Raw genomic sequence first — 18,688 nt, forward strand, 5'->3', positions numbered from 1 at the left:
GTCTTTGGATGCAACAGATCGGCGAGAGTAGCCGCGTGCAGGCGGGGAGGAGCTGCAAACGGAGACGTGAAGTGACGCTCCGTAGTGACGCTCGCGCTGTGTTTGCATACTTTATCACAGCTGGAGTGAAATAAATGCAATATTTGTCAATACACGGATGTTTCAGAGACATTATTGTCATGTAATACTTTATGCACTGCTTAATACAGCGTGTGTTTGTACAAGAATAAAGTTCAACATATAGGCTAAGCCTACATTATCCATGAAGGGGGGTCTACGTATTTATCAGGTTTTTTTTTATAAACATGACAATATAACATCGCGCCTACATGAAAGGAAGTTTTACTGTTATTAAAAACTAATTTGTGAGCATTAATGGAAATGAAGCTTTTGGAATAAACACGAAACACACGTGATCACTGTCATGTGGTGAATCTGGCCAATCGTGGAACAGCTGTGTCGTCATCAGAGTCCGTGCAGTCTGATGCAGCCGCTCTAGAGAAACTGCACCGGGCGGCTGTATTAGCCGACTCCTCTCAAATCGCTCTCGCGGTACTTTGATGCCATACATCAGCCATACAAATTATCGAATATATTTTGAAACAAAGGTCTTGTTAAAGGTGCACTATGTACATTTTTTTCAGTAAAATATTCAAAGACCACTAGGCCAGTGTTATATATTTTGTTCAGTTGAGTACTTAGAATATACCAAATGTTTCCAAATATTTGTAAATCGTGAGAAAATTGCTATTTTAACCAAGGAACCGGGACGTGTGAGGGAGTCGCCTGTCGATTGCGTCATATCTGCGTTACCCTCGGTTTCTGGTTTATTTTGCAGAAGCGCTTTACTCTCACTGCAGTGTGAACAAGTGTCATAGCACACTCAAAAAAATATTTTGGTCTAAATATAAGTTTTATGTATTTGAATTACATTACAATTTTCCATCCATTTGGACTACATAGTTTTAACATAAACAAACAAATAAACTTAATGTGATTCATATTTGTCAGTCAAACGTAAATGAAATAGGTAAGTTTTATGTAATGGTACACAGAAAAATGCCCATGATAAATTAACACAGCCTAGTGCACACTACTGAGATAAAGTACCATTGAAGCAGTGTTCAAGTTAATGAGATAATTGAGTGATGATTGAGAATTAATGATGAACACCTGATGATAATGAGCAGAATCACTGACGGAAAGAGAAACACAAGAACTACAACTGACTTCAGCCACAGCCTTAGATGAAATCAACTGAAGATAAAAGAAGACATTAAATCTCTGAAGATATCAGTAGATGAGGATTAAACAACTTCACAAACAGCATTATGAGCTTCACGCATTACTAACCAGAATGACTTTATTTCTGTAATTTCTGTTTTAATGAAAATAATAGTTTCATAGTATGGAAGTCACCATACTGGAGATGAGTGTCTGCTTTAGTTGGGCTCTTGACCCTTAATTTGTTTAGCTTTAGTTTTTCTCTGGCTCCTTTAACTGTGTGTTTATAAAGCACATTTGTTATTTCAAGGGAATCCAAGAGAAAATATTATCAGGTGATGTTGGCTACTTGTTTTTGCCTGAATCACTGCTCCAATTTAGAGGCTAATTTGCTGGTTATAGAGGTAATGTGTTATTAATTGTGTTGTATTCATAATATTAGCCATGGGATTATGCAGCACAAGATACAGGACGGTTGTGTTAATTGAATAATATCCAGATAAAAAAAAAAAAGTGCCCAGAAGGTCTTAATCTACGGCATTTCTTAGACACACACAGACATCATGAATCAGCGTTTGAATTTCTACAATGGTGACAATAAAAAAAAAATTAAGATAAACAGATCAACTTTGAACATAAAACAAGCAACTAAAATGTCACGACAAAAACAGCAAAAGTAAAAGCAATTAGTTAGTATCAAAGAAAATTTGTCAATTCAGATGCATAATTTATTCATGCCGCAATGCATGCTGGGACACATGGGGGGGGGTGATTGGTGGTACCCAACATGCACTGCAGCTTGAAGATTTTAATTGATTGTCACCATTGTTGAGATTCATACATTGATTCTTGATGTCTGTGTATATCTAAGCAAAGCCATAGATTTAAATCCTGCATATTATTCGAATACCACAACGGTGCTGTAACTCATGCTGTAGAATCACATGGCAACTATTATGAATAAAACAAAACTATTAACACAGTATCACAATAACCAGAGTATTAGACTCCGAATGAGATCAGTGATTTAGCCACACGATGTCATTAACAATATATAAATAGCCAACATCACCAGATATTCTCTTGGATTCCCTTGCCATAACAAATGTGCTTTATAAACACACAGTTAAAGGAGCTAGAGAAAAAAGTTAAAGAGTTAAGAGCCCAACTAAAGCAGACACTTATCTCCAGCATGGTGACTTCAAACAAAACTATAAACAGAAAATTACAGAAATAAAGTCAGTCTGGTTAATAATGTGTGAAGCTGGTAATGCTGTTTGTGGAGTTGTTTAATCCTCTTCTGCCAAGATCTTCAGATTTAATGTCTTCTTTTATCTTCAGTTGATTTTATCTAAGGCTGTGGCTGAAGTCAGTTGTAGTTCTTGTGTTTCTCTTTCCGTCAGTGATTCTGCTCATTATCATCAGGTGTTAATAATTAATTCTCAATCATCACTCAATTATCTCATTAACTTGAACACTGCTTCAATGGTACTTTATCTCAGTAGTGTGCAATAGGCTGTGTTAATTTATCATGGGCATTTTTCTGTGTACCATTATATAAAACTTACCTATTTCATTTACGTTTGACTGACAAATATGAATCACATTAAGTTTATTTGTTTGTTTATGTTAAAACTATGTAGTCCAAATGGATGGAAAATTGTAATGTAATTCAAATACATAAAACTTATATTTAGACCAAAATATTTTTTTGAGTGCAGCCGCCGAGTGAACCCAACGTCATAACATAATTTTCAACACACTCAGGTGTATCTAATATGATAAACAGAGCTGCGTTTCCTCATACTCATGACCGGAAAAGCGGAAGTGGCACCGGCGACTGTGGCATAATAAAAGTCCCGCCGGCGACTATGCCATAATAAAAGTCCCACTGCTCGCGAGGCGTGTGTTGCGCTCTTCTTATTAACAATCGCTCCAGCGGGCTTGCTCAGCTCCACAACACTCGGTCCTGCTCTGCTTCATACTACAGTAACGTTAATAATCGCATCCATGAACATGATTTCTGCCCGAGTCCTATCCCGATTCTTTTCCACCGGCTGTGAGGTGAAAACCACATGTCCTTCTGCGCTTAAACGTGGCGTCATCAAACTACGCCTTTGTTTTGAATAGGTGACCTCTAGTGGACGAAAAAGTTACATAGTGAAGCTTTAATGTTTGTCAGTTTTGTTCAAGTTAATTAAAGTAACAGTTTTTCAATAATGGAAGAATATGTAAAAGTATGGTATTTGGGGTAAAAGGCACCCCTGCTGTTGGGGCAAAAGGCACCATATTTATTATGATAATAAACAGCCGACTGAATTTTCCATTTGTTGACATGACATGGTTAGATTCAGATTGTAAGTATCATATATAAAGTTGGGTGTCCACCTTAGAGATACACCATATTTATAATGAAACCATCATATTTAAAAATATGTTAATAATATCATATAATAAAATATAATTTATTGTTACTACTGTAAATCTATATTAAATTATAATGGGATCTCCTTCAATGCTTTCAGAATCTTTACTTTTTGAAATAATTTTGTTTCTATATTTTTCAGATATATTTCTATATTAACATATTTTAATGACAACACAGGCCTATTTATTGATCAAAAATGAATTCTTTTATTCATCAAAATAAACAGAAAATAGTTCAAACTTTGCTAAAGTGATTGTTTTGAACAAGTATTAACTTAGACTGTCTAAGTTAGACATTATTAAAAACATTATTTTAGCGAAAGTATTTGTATCAATACTGTGTGCCTTTTGCCTCATGCTGGTGAGCCTTTTACCCTACACATGGGACCCCCCTCGACACCCCATACATTTTAAGATTTAAATAAAATAAACCACTTTTATTATTTATTATCACACAAAAGCTGTTGCTCCATAAATGTTCAATGCAAAAACAAAAAAAAATTATATAATACATTATAGGAGTAGTGAAAAGCACATTTTTCTTAAGGTGTGCCTTTAGCCCCGTGGTACTCTACTAACCAGCGGAAAAATGCAGTTTTGGTCATTCAGAAGTCTGTTGTCAAAGATGCTCGGTATATTTCCCTCCTAGAACTGTCTTACATGACTGCGTTCCCGAACAGCAGCGCCTTTGAAAGTAAGACAAGTTTGAGACGCTCGAGTTTCTCCGAGACAAATAATTTATTATGTACGAAAATTATTATATGGTGGCTCCACCAATGTTTCTTAGTGATTTTTATCGGTAGTTTATCAGGAAGTTAACGACGATTATGTTCTCTTCGACTACTGGATAGAAACGGTGCTTTATTCGCAAATGTTAATGCGATATTGCAATTTTTTGCGCATAATGTTGCATTCGCAACTTTGGATGGAAACATAGCTATTGACCCCAAAGTAAACAGGCTGTTCTTTTATCATACTTCATCATATTCCACATGTTCTGAAACGGATTAAATGATAACCTGCAACCTTAATGTTTCAAAAGTCAAAGTGTTTTTAGCTGCACGTAGTGGATATTTCACACGGAATCTCTGACACTGGAACAACAACTAAACAGGGTGTAAATAAGGTATCAGAAAACAGCAAACCTAATGAAATATCACACCATATTCCTCCTAGTCTCTTGCTTTCAAACTGTTTCTAAATTATCTGGCATCCTGATATGGATCGTAGGACTTCCAATAACTCCATTAGGCCTACGTTAACAACTCACTGACTAAAGTTATGAGAGAGAACATTATAAAAGACTAGCAAGCAGAAAAAAGATGAAAAGTATAGAAAATTTAAATAAACCAATCCAGCCTAAATAATAAAATAAAGGCGACTCACCAGAAGGCGATTTTTCTCTTGCGTCCACATGATATGCTCCCAAGTATATGAAAACATAAAATACAATGCATATAATTAGTAGATAAAATGAATACATTATCACCTTGCGATGGTTAAAAGCTCTCATAGCTAACATTTTGCTTGACACTGAGCCTGGTGTGATGCACATGATGTTATAGCTACACCACTGTCACAGAAAAACCGGATGAACAAGATAGGAGTAACGTTGTGTGACCGGTTGATATCCCTTTAGTTAAATGTCCAGTTGGCTCTAGATTATAATTCCTTGGATGCACTAAATACACTGTGATAAAAATATGGTCAGTATGTTAGGATATAGCTATTTTACATTGCTTTAATTCATCAAAATAAGTTAAGCAATTTTCCACCTTTTTATAGCTAGCCTACACTCTAAAAAAAGGTTCTAAATGGCACTAAAAGTGGTTCTTCATCGTAGGCTAATCAGAACCACTTTTGGTGCTATATAGCACCATATCTTAACATGTTCTGTATATGGTAGCGGTGCTATAGCACCAGTCAGTGGCCAGCGTGCTATGCCTACAGCACTTTAAAAGGTTCCACTATATGATTACGAGCCAAGAACCAATTTTAGTGCCATATAGAACCTTTTATTTTTAGAGAGTAGCCTAAGTTATAAGACTCATTTTTTAAAAGTCAGTTTTGTTTAACGGTTATTTTATTTTATTTTATTTTTTACAGTGTAGAAAATGTCCTAGTTGAATGACTTAAAGGTGATACACATGTTGAGCTCTTTTACCATTTCTGTTTGCACCTTTAAAAGCGTCACTGAGTAAACAGAAATTAGATTGTAAATAAAACCGTTCCTATGTCACGTGCAGCAGACAACTGGGCGTACGTTCGTTTCCATGCAAAACATGAGAATTCACTCGTTTCCACATCCCGCACCTCCTTCTCTGAACGGAGAAAAAGGGAATAAAATAAACTAGACCTAGGCCTATAAAAGGAATACAATAAATAGGACTACACGAAACAGTTTATAGTTAGGAGCTTAAACAGTTCTTAAATAGATTTGAATCTATCTTGACGGTAACAGCAGTCATCCAGATAACTTCTAAAAAGTTTCTAAAAAATAGATTGAAACAACCAGAATAATTGATGTCATCGTCACTTTAATTTCAACACATTGGTCTAATTTATTTGCATAGCGCTTCACGATACACGATCGTTTCCTGCTTTATAAAAAATCGTTATGTCTTGTCTAGTGCCAAACACGTTTTAGGGCTGGGCGACATGACGATACAAATTATAAGTGATAATCCAGTTTTTCTCCTTTTCTTCGTTTTCTCAGTTTTCCTTATGGCTTCCTGGATGCTGCTGGATGTTTTGCCACCCAGTATAGCGGCAGGAAAATGACATTAATTCATAGATAATAGAAAAAGACATATGGTAGATAAAACATTATTTATTCTGTTCATGTCACGTGGTTCTTTTTCTTATCTCTTTATTTTAAGTATCTTTCTCTTATCTCTTGTTTATCTTTATTTTGGAGTAGTTTGCCTATAGTCAAATTTGTGCAAATGTGCTCTTCAAGAAAACCAAACTGACTTTTGACTTTTGGAATGCTAAGGGGCTCAAATTAATAGTAGGTCCTTCACATATATTACCCAGTATCAGATTTATAGAATAGCTAATTATATAAATATGGAGTTAATTAGCCTATATGCAAAAGTGAAAAGTCTTTGGAAATTCCCACCATTATTGGCCAAGAAACAAGATGGTTCAATGAACTCGATCACCTTTTGTGACAAAAATGGGGACAGTGTTGTCATACTGTATGAGGGAAGTGGTCACAAAGGGAATTCTCATTAAACAGGCGTTGTAGGGCCTTTAAACAGTGAACTAGGTCACAAGTAAGGTAACAGTCCTTTAGGGATTTAAATGGGAATTCAGTAAATTCATCTTTCCGTCATTCCCATCCCATTCAAATTTCATTTCTACATCCTGACCTACTCAACTCAACTGAAAAACAGTTCATTAAATTCATAAATTCTGAATTGTTAAGAAAAAGTTAAGATAACACATAAATATTATTATAGTAAAGGTAAAAATAAGTTAATGATTACTTTATTTGTAACTCTTTTCTTTTTAATTTGTTTCTAAAGACAAATTAAAAGCAAATATTATAATTTCATATGACAACAATATCATATTGTGTTTTGATAAGATATGCAACACTACCTTATTTATATAAACCCCTGTACCGTAGATGCTGGTTAGATGGGTCCATCTAGGGGCCAAAAAACCTTATTACAGTTTACTACAGTATATATTCAAAATCTGAAATGCAAGGTTAACCTGCTTATTCCACGAACAATACCCTTTTTTTATTGTCATTGTATTGTTGTTTATCATCAGATAAATTAATTTTTTAGAACCCACTTTATATTAGGTGGCCTTAACTACTATGTACTAACATTTTAATTAATCATTTGATACAAAGCACTTATTGGGTACATACATGTTTTTACATTGTACTTACATTTAAAAAAAATACCTGCTTGTAATAACATCTGTAATTCATTTCAGTAGTTACATTTGTAATTACACAGTTGACACTTCCCTTACACCTAACCCTACCCTTAAACTTACCCATACCACCACACCTGTCCCTAACTTTACCCGTATCCCACCTCAATATCAGCAAAGGTGTTTTGCAATACAATTTGAACACAGTAACTACATTGTACTTATTTTTTGATGTAAGTACATAGTAGTTAAGGCCACCTAATATAAAGTGGTGCCATTTTTTATGTAGTTGTTAGCTAATTTAAGCGCTAAAGACAAGAAACGCATCTGTTTTTGTATTGAGAGATGTTGCCAGCTCACAGATCTTATTCAGCACTTCTCCTGATTCCTATCTAATCATTGTTTTGTTTTTCCTCCAATCACACTGCTACACAAAAGGATGTTGCCATTCGCCAAGCTATCTCCATGGAAACAAGAGAGATGGTTTGGGAAAGCCTGCTTCAGAAGATCCTTTTCATTTTTATGATCCGGAGCCTCTTTACAAATGAGCCTGACTGAAACAATTTAATAAATAAATAAATAATATTAATAAAAGACCAAGGCCTGGTCTGTAACCTATACAACACTTCAGAGGAGCTCCCGGTCATTTTTGTTCGGTGTTCCCGAGACTGCCTGGAAAATGTGAATTTCATCTGAGGTCGACGGGGGGAGGAAGAGTTGACAGTAAACAATTACCAACATCTCTTCGCGTGGATTCAGTTCATTTCAACCTTGGAGTCACCAGCATGTAATGAAAAATGAGAGGTTTACACAGCAGGATGACAGCCACATCATCGTTCTTTTGTGTGTGCCTGGGTTTGGGCATGGAGAGAGACTGTCATTCAATAAAGACTGTCATGGAATGACAATGAGAATCTGGGCTCTATATAAGAGTATAACAGAGAGATGTCAACTTCTTTTAAATTGTATTTTTCCCCCTCATTGTCTGGTGTTGGCTGTGCTTGTGCACACTGTTACTTTGACTCAACTGTTGTTTTATTAAAATATTTATTGTGGAAAGCAGGGCAGGGCTAAGAGCCGTGGGAACGGAGCGAGAGGAGCACCGGGAGGATAAAAGGAGGAGCGATGACCGAAGGACGAGAGAGGACCAGGACTATTTATGTTGTGTTTTATTATGTTTATATTATGTTAAGTTTATATACTTTTGTTTTGTTTGTTTATTTTGATATTTAAGTTGCGTTGAACGTTTGCTGCTTCCCGCTAAACACTAACCTTGTTACAATGGTGCTGAACCCTGGGAGTAAGGAGAAACATGCTGTCAAAGAGCCCTCGCCGGGAAATCTGTGGTGGCATTGAATGGAGCAGACTCTACCACCTGGTAATAGTTTGACAGGTGGACATGGCCGTTGCCGTCCACCGAGGGCTATCCAGCGCCACCACCAGGCATCGTGGCGGAGTTTACGACCAATTTTTTTCCCCCTCTCTCTTCTCTCGTCTCTGTCCCTCTTTATCCTTCCGTCTCCTTTTCTCTCGCCTAGTCTGTCCTTACCCCCAGGTGCTGCGGCTGCCATGTGGGTGGGAGGTGAAAAGTAGAGCGCAGTTTCGAGGATCCGAGGGGTGATAGGGGTATGTGGCAAGCTGGGGCGGGGCGGAGAGCCATGGGAAAGGAGCGAGGCCGGTGGTGCGAGTGCCAATGTGCGTCACCTGCGCCACACCAATCTTAACGCGACAACAGTGAAAGACGAGAGGACCAGGCCTGGAACATTTATGTTGTGTTTTTATTAGGTTTATATGCAGCTGTCATCCATGAGGGGCTGCCGCTTTACTTTTGTTTTGTTGTTTGTTTATTTTGGGAATTAAAGCTTCGCTGAACGTTCACGTTCAAAATTACAACTACAACTACGTCTAATAATAATCAGTGCATTCGTAATGTAGGCTAATTCATTCTATACCTCAAGTCAAATTTACTTAGAACTCAGGAACTGAATTTGAATGTGAAAGGCATTCTCAATTCAGTTAAGAATGGTGCACAACTCCGTTACAAATGAAATATTTTTAATGAAAGCCTTCGCTTTTTTTAAGCTGAAGCCCTGCAACAGCCTAATGTTATACACTCAGAAAGGTAAAATTAAATTGCAAAAAAAACGACATGTAACCGTATATCCGCCTTGTCCCAGCACCCAATCTTTTTATATCAGACAGGAGGGTTAGGCACGGTTGTTCTTCCACAACCATCGTTCAGAAGCTGTAACCGTATATGCGCCTTGTCCCAGCACCCAATCTTTTTATGTCAGACAGGAGGCTTAGGCAAGACGGTTGTTCTTCCACAACCATCGTTCAGAAGCTCCTGTGATGTTATGGCGAGAACGAGGTTGTATCTGAGTTTGCTTTGATGTGAAGCAGCATTAGAGGTGGTAGGGGAATGCTTGTGTGTGTGTGTGGGTTGGGGTTCTCATTAAGACGGATAGATTCACAGGAAGCTGCTGAGCCTTGATTATAGGATTGGGGGAGTCATGTCATTTGGGTGCTTAGTACTTCCCTTGCATCTCCAGGCAGCCGCCGCACTTCAAATACAAATTCATGTGTGTTATCATCACCCACGTACCAGGCTTTCACAGGACTCTGTGTGCTAATCAAACCAGCAACACACAGAATCGGAGATTATATGATGAAATGCTGGGAAAAGAAATTTGATTGGTACTGTATGACGACAGAGTGATCACATCCGTATTCGTAGGTACAGTATTTGTGCATCACAGCTACAAAGTAAACACAATCTCGTTGCATCTGTTTTATGATTTATTGAAATGGTGGCTAATTAATATGAAACTGAACAATCTAATCTGTTTACGGACAGATTTACTTTTAGGATTTCAAATACGGCTTCTAGAACTCCATGCACTTCTTTCACAAGTTGTCAAAGGATCCAAAAGGTGTACATGAAACAGCTTCTTTTAAAATGTTACAAAACAATGCTCTATTATCATGGCAAGCATATCCTATTTCCTATTTCTTTTCAAATTCAATGCAAACCAAACTGGTTTGAGTTGGGTGTGGGATTAATCACAGATGTATAATCTTGCACAGCAAACAAAACAGTAAAACATATCTTTGGAGTGGAGGTTTGTGTTTATATGTCATGTTTAAAATGGATATGGTAAAGGTAGACGGGTGTGGCTTTAGTAATTGTTGATAAAAGCGAAGGTACAGGATGTGAAAGAAGCTTTGTTCCAGTACATGTGAGCTGCCTAAAATGGCGCATATGATTTGTCATGTAAATATACAGTACATCCAAGATTTAGTTTTCCACTTGTTTTTTTCATAATGCACTGCAATAAGCTCAGTGAAAAAAAAATCAAGTAAAATTGCTGAAATAAATATACCTTTTTCCCCATTGAAAAATATCCATAAAACTAATTTAACAAATTTACAGTTATATTTCAATATTGCGAAATATTATTGCAGTTTTCTGTGATAATATATTGTAAGATGTAATTTATTAATATGAAAGCAATGCTGAATTTTCAGCAGCCATTACTCCAGTCTTTACTGTCACATGATCCTGTCACACTTTAGGGTCCAAATCTCACTATTAACTAACTATTAACTATGACTTTTGCCTCAATAAACTCCTTATCACTGCTTATTAATAGTGATTAAGAGATGTAGAACACGATCAGGCAGAATAAGGCATTAATATGTACTTTATAAGTATTAATAAACAGCCAAAATCCTAGTAATATGCATGCTAATAAGCAACTAGTCAATAGTGAGAATTGGACCCTAAACTAAAGGGTTACCCATGATCCTTCATAAACCATTCTTATATGCTGATTTGGTGAAAACAGCTGTGCTTCTTAATATGTCTGCGGAAACTATGGTAATATTTTTCAGGATTCTTTGATGAATAGAAAGTTAAACAGAACATAATTTATTTGAAATAGAAATTATTTGTACAATTATAGATGTATTTACGTTCATTTTCGATCAATTTAGAGCAACTTTGATTAAAAAAAAATGTTTTTTTTTAGCAGGTGACAGCCACATTGTAAACAAACTGCTTGACTGAAGTGAGATGCATTGACTGGTTTGGTTTTGGCTCATTTATATTCATTACATGCATGCATTGTAAAAAAAAAAAAAAAAAACAGACCTCAGAGACACTGTAAAAAAATCCAACTTATGTTTTGTATGACAAATTCAGCTTTTAAAGTTTATTCAACTATTTAACATGAAAAAAGTTTGTACAACTAATTGACCCAAAGTTGAGAAAACTCAAAAATGTTCTGCAGCTGGTTGCCTTAAACTTGTAAGTTTTCTCAACTTTGTTTTATTTATTTTTTTACAGTGCAGCCACCAATCAATATTTCCAAATGTCTTTGTTGCTCATAGGACTTTATACAGATGCTATGATCTCAGGACCACAATGGGGCAGCATTGACTCATCTACCTTACTTTGTAGACTCTGAGCTTGTATAATCTGGGCTTGTCAAGCAGATGGATATTAATGACATAAATTGATGAGTGGGAGAAGACAAGGAAGAATTTTTATCTCAAAACTCACTCACTCACTCACTCACTCACTCAAAACTCACTCACTCACTCACTCACTCACTCACTCACTCACTCACTCACTCACTCACTCACTCACTCACTCACTCACTCACTCACTCACTCACTCACTCACTCACTCACATAATTATAATTGGTAAATATTTAACAGTATAAGTGCAGTTTTTTTAAGTGTCCTTAAGTGTGTTAAGAAACATACCCATTAAAGTATACTCTAAGTACACTTAAAGCAACACTAGGTAACTTTTGGCTCTCTAGCGGTTAACAAACAGAACTGCATGCATCTTGTGGAAGAACATTGTAGCCGGATCTGCTTCTCTCTGTTTATGTCTATGGTGAGTCACGCAGTCACACAGGTACTGGGCTAAAATAGTCCGAATATAAACACTTATTATAAGTCTACCGTGATTCAGGATAAGACAAAAACACGGTTTGGAAAATGGATTCATGATGTACTCACTCATTATATCAATTTTGTAAATTTTGAGCACAAAAAAGTTACATAGTGTGGCCTTTTAATTTAATAATATTATATAATCTCCAAGTACAGTTAAAAAAAAAAAAATAGACTGTACTTTTATGTTTTGAAGTACACTACAAGTGCACATTCAATACAATTAAGTGCACTTGCTTTTTGATTATATATTTTTATATTGTATATAGAACAAACCAGTGATTAAAACAATACGCTAGATGCTAGACGTAGGCAGAAGTACCGCCCCCGTGTTTACAAAGTGCTTGTGCGAAGACTAATTCGCTCTGTGCAAGACTCTACTTCCGTTCTACTTCCGCTCTCTCGAGTGTGTGATCCAGTCCTTCCGGTAAAATGGCGCTGTTTTACACTAGGTGTTTACAAGACCTGCCCAAGATTACCATTTCGGATGTCCACAGGCTCGTCCGTAATGGATGCCCTGCCCCCCATAGTAAACGGGAAAAGGGGTACAAGATGTACCTGTCAAGTTTCATTGACAACTATGAAGGTGAGTTTGAAATTGACAGCAAAACACATTCACATAGTGCTATCGCTAACTAGCTAGCAGTAGTCAGACCCGTATAGCTAGATATAGATCTCTGATATTTATAGATAGATCGCGGCTCTGGCAGTAGCTATGTATGTAGCTAACATTTAGGTCAGTTGTCCTGTAGAGATTTTAGATTTGTAGAATTATAAATTGTTCTTAACGTTTTTTAGTTGAGGTGACCTAAACAAAAACGCAGCACCCTGAAAAGCACGAACTTCCTTTAGCGGCGCGCATAGACGCTGCGGCTCAGTGCTCTCACTTTCAGTGCCTTGTTTTGTTTCTGTGTTTTGTTTTGTTAGTTGTTTATGTGTTGTTTCTCGTTCCCAATATATTTTGTGGTGCAAACAACGTCTATGATCGACACAATCTCCTAAAGATAGGAGTTTTGATTGAGAGGAGCATCACAGTAGAGTTTCTCAGCTCACACAACATCCCGGCGGAAATAGCAAGGTGTCCTGGCTCTCCATGGATTATCATCCCTGTGGGAAGGAAGCGGCAATATCCATCGCAAACAAAATGGATGAATTTAGACTACTGGCTGCAACAAACTATGCTGGCAGGGACAGTTGCATTTTACTTTTTACTGAAACCTGGTTACATTCATCCATTCCGGACTCTGCTATTGAGCTAACAGGCTACAGGCTAGGTGTGTATGTTCATAACAACTGGTGCACTAACATAGTGACTGTAGACAGTCACTGCTCCCCGGACCTGGAGTGTGTGACTGTTAAGCAGGCCTTTTTACCTTCCGAGGGAGTTTACTGTGGTCATGATAACTGCTGTGTACATTCCTACGGATGTTAACGCTAACTCTGCTCTCAGACACTTGTATAGCAGCATTAGCTTACAGCAGAGCATGTTTCCTGATGCCGTGCACATAATTGCCGGAGATTTTAATCATGTCAATCTTAAAGCAGTACTCCCTAAATTTCACCAGCATGTAAAGTGCGCTACTAGGGGAGATAACATGCTGGACAAGGTATACACGAACATAAAACTGGGCTACAGAGCTAGACCATTACCACACCTGGGCCAGTCTGACCATTTGTCCCTGCTTTTAATCCCAGCATACATCCCCCTCAGGAAAACTGCTTTACTACCACTAGGACTGTTAAAACCTGGCCAGATGGAGCTTCGCAGCAGCTGCAGGATTGCTTTGACAGAACAAATTGGGATATTTTTGAAAACCAGGATCTCGAAGTGTTTACAGATACTGTCTTGTGTTACATAAAAAACTGCACAGACATTGTCACAGTGGACAAACACATCAAGGTCTATCCCAATCGGAAACCCTGGATGACCAGGGAGGTCCAGCGGCTCCTAAAGGAGAGAAACATCGCCTTCAGGTCTGGCGACAGGGCTTTCTACAGCACGGCCAGGGCCAATCTTAAAAGAGGCATCAGAAGAGCCAAGGCTGACTACAGGAAGAGGATTGATGACCATCTGGACAGCAACAACAGCAGGCAGGTGTGGCAAGCAGTTCAGCATCTCACCAACTTCAGGTCCGGCCTCGGAGCTGCTGAGGGTGACATCTCGCTGGCAGAGGAGCTGAACCTCTTCTTTGTCCGCTTTGAGGTGGAGTCACACGATTCAGTCATACAGCCCCCAACGGCCCACAGCAGCTTCAATTTCACCCTCTCTGTGGAGGAGCATGAGGTAAGGTGCACTTTGAAGGCCATTAACTCCAGAAAGGCTGCAGGCCCGGATGGCATCTCCGGACGTGTGCTGAAAGACTGTGAGGACCAGTTGGCTGGGATATTTACCAGAATCTTTAACCTGTCTCTATAACTGTCTTCTGTACCACCCTGCCTGAAATCTTCCACTATAGTCCCTCTGCCCAAAAGACCATTCATTACCAGCCTTAACGATTACCGGCCAGTAGCACTCACCCCTGTGGTGATGAAGTGCTTCGAAAAACAGGTACGGAGACACATTCTATCATTTCTACCCTCCACCTTTGATTCATATCAGTTTGCCTACAGGGCAAATAGGTGCACGGAGGACGCAGTAGCTGTAGTTCTTCACATTGTGTTGACCCACCTGGAGCAGCAAGGGAACTACGCTTGACTCCTCTTTGTGGACTACAGCTCTGCGTTCAACACCATCCTCCCCCATAGACTGGTGTGTAAATTGTTGGACCTGGGTCTGCCTAACTCCATGTGTCTTTGGATCAAAGACTTCCTGACAGGACGCACACAGAGGGTCAGAGCAGGCTCCCAAATTTCCACAGCTCTTAGTCTCAGCACCGGCTCCCCCGAGGGGTGTGTGTTGAGCCCCCTGCTCTATACCCTCTATACATATGACTGCACACCTTTCCATTCTAGCAACACCTTCGTCAAATTTGCAGACGACACCACAGTAGTGGGGCTGATCTCAGGGGCTGATGAGTCGGCCTACCGGGATGATATGAAGCGACTGTCAGTGTGGTGCAGACAGAGATGTATAGTAACGAAGTAGAACTACTTCACTACTGTACTTAAGTACTAAAAAGGCAGTATCTGTACTTTACTAGAGTATTATTTTTTTCTCCTACTTCCACTTTTACTTCAGTACATATTTTCGATGAGTTTAATACTTTTACTCCGATATTTTTTTATGTGCTGCATCGTTACTCGTTACAATTATAAAAATGTTACGAATCATTCCATTCCAAACCCACATTACCGCGCATGAGAGAGAGAGAGCGCACGCGAGAGTGCGAGAGAGAGAGACAGAGCGCGAGAGAGAGAGCGCGCGAGAGCGAGAGCCCCGCGAGTACGCATTCACTGTCTTTAAAACAACACGAGCGTCTTGCGCTCAAATTGCTCTCTATTTGTTTACATAGTTAATGTGCACTGTGAAGTAACATATACAAACAACGAACAGCTGTATTTTTATTAACTAAGATTAAAAAAGATTAATAAATACAGTAACAAATGTATTGATCATGGTTAGTTCATGTTAGTTATTAGTCTAATACATTAACTAATGTAATGTTAACAAATCAAACCATATTGTAAAGTGTTACAAACAAATAATTTACTCAGAACACCTCTTGAAATGAGAATATAAGTGTGCTTACCCCATTTTTTTTTTAGTAAGAGTGGTTATAGTAAGATTTAATCTTAATGAACTACAGTATTTTCAGGTTATTTATATGACAATATGTAGAAAAATTACCTACCAACATTGTGATTGTCCTTAGCTTAATCATTTGAAATAATAAAAACAATATGATGTTCAAACTTTCGACTACTTTCTTTAATAACTACATAACACAATACTTGTACTTTTACTTTCAGTACTTGAGTAGTACATTTTAAAATAAACTACTTGCAATACTTAAGTACAAAGTAAATGTTGAATACTTTAGTACTTCTACTTAAGTGTGGTGCTTAAAGAGCACTTCAACTTCTACTCAAGTCACTTTCTTGATAAGGAACTTGTACTTTTACTCAAGTATGTGTCTCTAGCACTTTATACATCTCTGGGTGCAGAGACAACAACCTGCTCCTGAACACATCAAAGACAAAGGAGTTAGTCATTGATTTCAGGAGGAAAAAAACAGACATTCAATCCATATTAATTGGCGAGGACAGTGTGGAGAGGGTCACAGATTTCCGTTTTCTGGGAGTTCATATTGAGAAGGACCTGAACTGGGGCATGAACACCGCAGAATTGGTGAAGAAGGCACAGCAGAGACTCTACTTTCTGTGGGTCCTTAGGAAGAACAACATCGCCCAGAGTCTGCTGGTATCGTTCTACCACTCCACCATAGAGAGCATTCTCACTTACTGCCTTTGCGTGTGGTTTTCTAGCTGCACTGTAGCGTATAAAAACAGCTTCAGAGGGTCATCAGGACTGCAGAGGAAATCATTGGGTGCCCTCTCCCAACCTTGGAGGACCTACACAGTTCCCGCTGGCTCAAGAGAGCTTACAGCATCATAAAGGACACATCTCATCCAGGTCACTCGCTTTTCAATCTGCTACCATCAGGCAGACGGTACAGATCAATTAGAACCAGGACGAACCGACTAAAAAACTGTTTTTATCCAATAGCAGTGCAAGCTCTAAATTCCACCTAACAAATGTTTCATTACCAATGTAAACACAGGTATGCAATCAAATGTCTGCACATATCTGCACTTTACTGCACATATCGGTATCTGTCATATTTACACGGGTTACTTTTGTTTAATTGTACAGTTTCTTATGTGTATGCACTTTCAAAGTGAGACAAAATTTTCGACAAAGTGAGACAAATATTCTTCGCATGTTCGCTTGGGGCGGTACTTCCGTTTACGTCTAGCGTGACCTTTCCGACGTGATTGCGCAATCCGTGGCACGTCGCAGAGCAGCGCAAGATGAGCAATTTAGGTTAAAAAGTATATAAATGTTTATTTTTTCTTGAAAATGACTGATGGTTTCACTAGATAAGACCCTATTCCTTGGCTGGGATTGTGCAGAGCCTTTGAAGCCCTTCACGAAACGCTTTGAAACTGCATTGATTTAGACCTTCAAAATTTTGGTTGCCATTGAAGACCACTGTGTGGAGAAAAATCCTGGAATGTTTTCCTCAAAAACTTAATTTCTTTTCAACTGAAGAAAGAAAGACATGAACATCTTGGATGAGATGGGGATGAGTAACTTATCAGGATATTTTAATTTTAAAGTGAACAAATCGGTAACACTTTAGAATAATGGTCATTAGTTAACATTAGTTAATGTATTAACTAACATGAACTAACCATGAACAGTACATTTGTTAAGGCATCAGTTAATCTTTGTTAACGTTAGTTAATATAAATACAGCTGTTCATGGTTTGTTCATGTTAGTTCACAGTGCATTAACTAATGTTAACAAGATTTTAATAAAGCATTAGTAAATGTTGAAATTAACATTAACAAAGATTAATAAACGCTTTATAAGTGCAGTTCATTATTAGTTCATGTTAACTAATGTAGTTAACTAATGTTAACTAATGACCATTATTCTAAAGTGCTAGCAACTAATCCTTTCATCTGTTAATGTCGGAAAATCATCATCCAAAGTGACCATATGAAATATGATTGCTGACTTGTCATATTCCTGATCTCTAATGTTATTTTACGCTGAATTCTCCCCTACTATTTGTTGAAAAAAAATACTTGTCACATGTCTGTCTATTGAACTCCCTCCCAGCCACCAGAGGGCAATGTCTACTGAACAGTGAACTCTGTCCACTTCCTTTGCCAATGACTTTTAATCACTATAAGGTTTAAATCAACGTTTGTTATATTAAATAGTATAGCAGAACCGGTAGGGTGGCAGTATTTGGCACTTCTCTCTCATCTAAACATTCCATATTCTAGCGATATCACAAACTAAAAAGCTGCAAACATGCTAATAAGTTGTAAGACATGTGCACAAAGTATTTCTGATGAAAATGCATCTTATTCACTAACCACTTGCAGCCCGGTTTAACCAAGTGCTCTAAATTAGCATTGCGCTAAGTCATTAGTATTCTTTTCAGTAGTTTACTCTTGGCTCATAGTGTTTTCTTTAAGCAACATCAGTGACTGAAGCCAAA

The 18,688-nt window shown here is 37.9% G+C and overlaps 2 protein-coding genes across 4 annotated transcripts in view; both read right to left on the reverse strand.

Annotated features, from left to right (window-relative positions):
• Positions 1 to 5,223, reverse strand: part of b4galnt3a (beta-1,4-N-acetyl-galactosaminyl transferase 3a) — a 58,537-nt gene extending 53,314 nt beyond the window's left edge. For 2 of the 3 annotated variants that reach the window (XM_079816916.1, XM_079816915.1), the window contains exon 1: positions 5,038 to 5,223. In XM_079816916.1, the coding sequence (XP_079673042.1) occupies positions 5,038 to 5,206 (169 nt within the window). In that variant the 5' untranslated portion in view covers positions 5,207 to 5,223. The remainder of the gene's footprint in view (positions 1 to 5,037) is intronic. The other variant, XM_079816917.1, reaches the window with a different exon arrangement.
• The window catches only part of taf3 (TAF3 RNA polymerase II, TATA box binding protein (TBP)-associated facto), a 996,662-nt gene that overhangs the window by 951,696 nt on the left and 26,278 nt on the right, over positions 1 to 18,688 (reverse strand). The gene's annotated exons all lie outside the window — the stretch shown is intronic.

The sequence above is a fragment of the Gobio gobio genome (assembly GCF_949357685.1).
Source record: "Gobio gobio genome assembly, chromosome: 5".
NCBI lineage: Eukaryota > Metazoa > Chordata > Actinopteri > Cypriniformes > Gobionidae > Gobio > Gobio gobio.